The sequence below is a fragment of the Salvelinus namaycush genome, unplaced genomic scaffold, assembly GCF_016432855.1.
Source record: "Salvelinus namaycush isolate Seneca unplaced genomic scaffold, SaNama_1.0 Scaffold141, whole genome shotgun sequence".
Classification (NCBI taxonomy): Eukaryota; Metazoa; Chordata; class Actinopteri; order Salmoniformes; family Salmonidae; genus Salvelinus; species Salvelinus namaycush.
The window spans coordinates 104,252-109,649 of NW_024058131.1; the positions used below are offsets into that span (position 1 = coordinate 104,252).

At 44.8% G+C, this 5,398-nt stretch overlaps 1 protein-coding gene across 10 annotated transcripts in view; it reads right to left on the reverse strand.

The window, feature by feature from the left end:
* Nucleotides 1-5,398, reverse strand: part of LOC120036648 — a 37,642-nt gene that overhangs the window by 31,917 nt on the left and 327 nt on the right. For all 10 annotated transcript variants that reach the window (XM_038983028.1, XM_038983023.1, XM_038983027.1 and 7 more), the window contains exons 2-6: nt 3,172-3,456; nt 2,616-2,720; nt 2,282-2,324; nt 2,118-2,193; nt 1,078-1,296 (exon numbers count right to left, since the gene is read on the reverse strand). In XM_038983028.1, the coding sequence (XP_038838956.1) occupies nt 1,078-1,296; nt 2,118-2,193; nt 2,282-2,324; nt 2,616-2,720; nt 3,172-3,330 (602 nt within the window). In that variant the 5' untranslated portion in view covers nt 3,331-3,456. The remainder of the gene's footprint in view (nt 1-1,077; nt 1,297-2,117; nt 2,194-2,281; nt 2,325-2,615; nt 2,721-3,171; nt 3,457-5,398) is intronic.

Below are 5,398 nucleotides of genomic sequence, written 5' to 3' on the forward strand. Positions count from 1 at the left end.
CCTGGTCTTTTCTACATTACTCCAGTATATAATCTGGTCCTCCCTGGTCTTTCTACATTACTCCAGTATATAGTCAGTCCTCCCTGGTCTTTTGTACATTACTCCAGTATATAGTCCGGTCCTCCCTGGTCTTTTGTACATTACTCCAGTAAATAATATGGTCCTCCCTGGTCTTTTCTTCATTACTCCAGTATATAGTCTGGTCCTCCCTGGTCTTTCTACATTACTCCAGTATATAATCCGGTCCTCCCTGGTCTTTTGTACATTACTCCAGTATATAGTCAGTCCTCCCTGGTCTTTTGTACATTACTCCAGTATATAGTCCTTACTCCAGTATAGAGTCTGGTCCTCCCTGGTCTTTTCTACATTACTCCAGTATATAGTCCGGTCCTCCCTGGTCTTTTGTACATTACTCCAGTAAATAGTCTGGTCCTCCCTGGTCTTTTGTACATTACTCCAGTAAATAGTCTGGTCCTCCCTGGTCTTTCTACATTACTCCAGTATATAATCTGGTCCTCCCTGGTCTTTTCTACATTACTCCAGTATAGAGTCTGGTCCTCCCTGGTCTTTCTACATTACTCCAGTATAGAGCCTGGTTCTCCCTGGTCTTTCTACATTACTCAAGTATATAGTTCGGTCCCCCCTGGTCTTTCTACATTACTCCAGTATATAGTCTGGTCCTCCCTGGTCTTTTCTACATTACTCCAGTATAGAGTCTGGTCCTCCCTGGTCTTTCTACATTACTGCAGTATATAGTTCGGTCCTCCCTGGTCTTTCTACATTACTCCAGTAAATAGTCTGGTACTCTCTGGTCTTTTCTACATTACTCAGGTATAGAGTCTGGTCCTCCCTGGTCTTTCTACATTACTCCAGTATAGAGTCTGGTCCTCCCTGGTCTTTTCCACATTACTCCAGTATAGTCTGGTTCTCCCTGGTCTTTTCTACATGATAGTTCCAGTATATAGTCTGGTCCTCTCTGGTCGTTTTTACATCATAGTTCCAGTATATAGTCTGGTCCCCCCTGGTCTTTTGTACATCATAGTTCCAGTATATAGTCAGTCCTCCCCTGGTTCTTACCTGTATGTGCGGTGCAACTCCATGACCTTGTCCTCCAGCTCTTTGCCCTGTCCCGGGGCCAGCCTCAGCTCCTTGGTGTAGTGAGAGCCGTGGACCTCTGGATCATACTCCCCCAGCTCAGACTGGGCCGTGTAGGAGCCTAGCATGGCCAGAGTTACAAAGGAGCATGGCAGCAGGCCACTCAGGATGTCTTTACGCAGCTGTAGACACAGGTAGTACCTGGGAGAGGGAGAGAGAGAGAGAAGGAGGGGAGGGGTGGAGGGAGAGAGAGAAGGGGTGGAGGGGTGGAGGAAGAGAGAGAGAGAGAGAGAAGGAGGGGAGGGGTGGAGGGAGAGGGAGAGAGAGAAGGAGGGGAGGGGTGGAGGGAGAGAGAGAAGGGGAGGGGGGGAGGTAGAGAGAGAAGGAGGGGAGGGGGGGAGGTAGAGAGAGAGAGAGAGAAGGAGGGGAGGGGTGGAGGGAGGGAGAGAGAAAGGGGGGTGGAGAGAGAGAGAGAAAGGGGGGAGGGGTGGAGGGAGAGAGAGAGAGAGAGAGAGAGAGAAAGGGGGGTGGAGGAAGAGAGAGAGAAAGGGGGTGGAGGGAGAGAGAGAAGGGGAGGGGTGGAGGGAGAGAGAGAGAGAGAGAGAAAGGGGGGTGGAGGAAGAGAGGGGGGGTGGAGAGAGAGAGAAAGGGGGTGGGTGAGACAGAGGGGTGGAGAGAGCGGGAGTAAGAGAGCAGAGAGGGAGGGTGAAGAGAGAGGAGGGGTGAAGGGAGAGAGGAAAGAGAGAGAGAGAGAGGAGAGACGAGAGGTGAAGGGTGAGAGAGATATTGCGAGGGGGTGGAGGGTGAGCGAGAGAGGGGTTGGAGGGAGAGAGAGAGCGAGGGGGTGGAGGGAGAGAGAGAAAGAGGAAGGGGAGGTTAAGGGAAAAAGAGAGAGAGAGGGGGGCGAGGGTGAAGAGAGAGAGAGAGAGAGAGTGAAGAGAGAGGGAGGGGAATGGGAGTTAACCACTGACACCCTGAAATTGAGTTAACGGCAGATATTGTAGATGTGTGTGTAGATTAACCTGGTGAGGTCTTCTGTGAGCTGAGCTGGATCAGGAGGGTAGAACTTCACGTTGAAAGTGAACTCGTAGGTATAATCTGGAGAAGAAAATACAGAGTGAGTACTGTTGGTAATTTGAGCTAGAAAAATGTATTTACTGTATGTCATGGTATTGACATCACCCACCTGCCACCTGTTTCCGGATCTCTTTGGAGGCGTCCAGCCATGTCTGTAAATGACAGCGGGAGAACAGACTCAATGAACGCCATCGTACTGTCAGACAGTCATTCTGCCCTCTGTGGTGAAACCTTCCATCCTATAGGTAGTGTTTCTCTAATGGACAAGAACATGCAGTCTAACTACACTCAAAACGACCCCCTCACTGAACATGTCTTTCTCTCCCAAAGGACATCTCCACAGATGCAATCTACCCTCCTTTCACTTGGAAGGTTAAGATTACTGTTCACCACTTCACCCTAGATTAGCAGCCCATTCTTAAACCAGGCAAAGTGTACTGTACCCTGGAGGTGGGGGTATCCCAGACGGCCAGGCCACAGTAGTCTCTCTCCAGCAGGTTGAGGTGGTCACACACCTTCACAAACAGATCCGAGCCCGTCGCATGTTTCTACACAGGGAGAGAGAGAGGAGACCAATCACAAATAAACATTCAGTAAGAAAAAAATATTACTGGTTGTACTCACAACCAATCACAACTATGCATTCAGTAAGGAAGAAATATTACTGGTTGTACTCACAAACGATCACAAATAAGCATTCAGTAAGGAAGAAATATTACTGGTTGTACTCACAAACGATCACAAATAAGCATTCAGTAAGGAGGAAATATTACTGGTTGTACTCACAAACGATCACAAATAAGCATTCAGTAAGGAGGAAATATTACTGGTTGTACTCACAAACGATCACAAATAAGCATTCAGTAAGGAGGAAATATTACTGGTTGTACTCACAAACGATCACAAATAAGCATTCAAAAAGATTAAGTCAGAAACAGAGTTGATGGGCAGTTATTTGAAGTGTAGAAAAGACAACGGTGTATTTGAGAAGTGTCTTACACCGAGCTCACACTCAAACAGAGTGTCGTCCAGGAGGGTGACTTTACACTGCATGATCCGCGGACGCTTGGAGGGTTTGGCCTCCTCTGCTAAAGCAGTCTTGTCTTCTCCATTAGTGTTCTCCCCTTCCCCTCCGTTCGCCTCTGCCTCCTCCTCCATCTGCTCGGCTGGCTCTTCCTCTGTTTCTTCTTTCTTCTCTTTCTCCTCTACTCCCGCCTCCTTCTCTTCCCCCTCTACCGCCTCCTTCTCTACCTCGGTGTTGGCCTTCTGCTCCGCCTGTGCTGTCTAGGGGGTCACAGAAAGGTCATATGACAGACATGTTGTCAGGACGTTTCATTTCTAATTAAAGACAGTTACATTTATGTAATAGACAGAGTGACTCCAAATATAATGCAGTCATTCTCCTCTGGAAATAAGGACAAGTGACTTCCAGTGTAGTTGTTAGAGAGAAGAGCATGGCACGCCCTGCAGTCCTTCTTCCACTTGTTATAACACACAACGTTCACACCGCCATGCTCTTCTCTCTAACAACTACACTTGAACTCTCTTGATTACAGTGCTGAGAGATTTTTCTGTTGTTGAGGTCAGTTCGGTTTCGGTTCGATTATTAAAAAATAATCTCAGTTTTTGATTTCTGTTTCTATAAAACATTTTTTTACAATAAATGCAGCATGCATTATGTGGGTTAAAGGCTGTAACAACACAGAATCAAACCATTAATAAAAGTCCCATGATGGTAATGACTGACCTTTACTTATCACTTATTAACCATCATGTATTCACAGTACTTTACTTTAATAAAACATTTGTTTTATTTGATGACTTTATTATTTCATTCCAAGTCATCATCTCATCTGTATAGAGCTGCTGCCTACGCTGTCTGACAAAATCACTATTTTACTAGTTCTTCTAAGTAAATAAGGCAAACTTTTATGCTGAATACCTATAACTATCAATCACTTAGATGATGTATTTTCAGGTAGAGATACCTCGCAAAGCAACTGCTCTCTATCCCTCTCTCTTGTTCTCTCATCTCTGCTCTACACAGACCGACCGGACAAGCAATGGATTATGTTCATTGTAGTTAATTACCACATTTTCTGCTGTAAACTATGTCGAATTTTGGTCTGTTGGGAACTTCAACTCCCTACTCCCTCAGTTCAGGCTTGATCTGATTTTTCTTTACACAAACTGAGCATCAAGCAAAAAAACCTTTTAAAAAATGTTTTCGCTCAGCACTACTAGATTAGTAGTACTAGATTACTATGTAACAGCAATGTTACTTAAATTATTAAATAATTACTTGAAGCGGTACTTTTCCTAACACAGACTAGATATAGGTGGCTCTAGACCAGCACAGACCAGCCTAGTCAGTTCTGCTGAGTCAGCAGCCCACCCCAGTCAAGCACCAAATGAGTTGATGTTTTGTCCTGTACCTCTCTCTCCTGCTACGCTGAGTGTCTTCAGTGTAGCTATTCTCTGAATGCTATGTTGTTGATCAGACTCTGGGTAACATGTTCCTTCAGTTTCTGTGCTTGATGTTCACTTTACTTATTTTTACTCCAGTCTCTCACTTGAGACTCATTGGCCTACATATTCAGTCTGCTGCAATGCAGCCCCTCAATGTGCAAAATAATAACAGCATTGTAAAAAATAAATAAATGACACGTTAAATAATATACTGAACAAAAATATAAACGCAGCATGCAACAATTTCAGTTACAGTTCATATAAGGAAATCAGTCAATTTAAATAAAGTCAATTCAGCATGGCAACTGTACACGCTCTCAAAACCTGAGACATCTGTGGCTTTGTGTTGTGTGACAAAACTGCACATTTTAGGAGTGGCCTTTTATTGTCTCCAGCACAAGGTGCACCTGTGTAATGATCATGCTCTTTAATCAACTTCTTGATTATACCACACCTGTCAGGCGGATGAATTATCTTGACAAAGGCGAAATGCTCACTATCAGGGATGTAAACAAATTTGTGCATACCATTTGAGAGAAATACGCATTTTGTGCATATGGAACATTTCTGGGAGCTTTTATTTCAGCTGGGACCAACACTTTACATGTTGCGTTTATATTTTTGTTCAGTGTAGGTATGATAATTCTGCATTTTTGTTTTTTGCGCACTGCAAAAGCGGTCTCCCAAAATCTAAATCAGAACAAAAAAAACCCAGCAGGATAGCATTCCCCAAGGAACAGAGTTGTGCACCCATGCC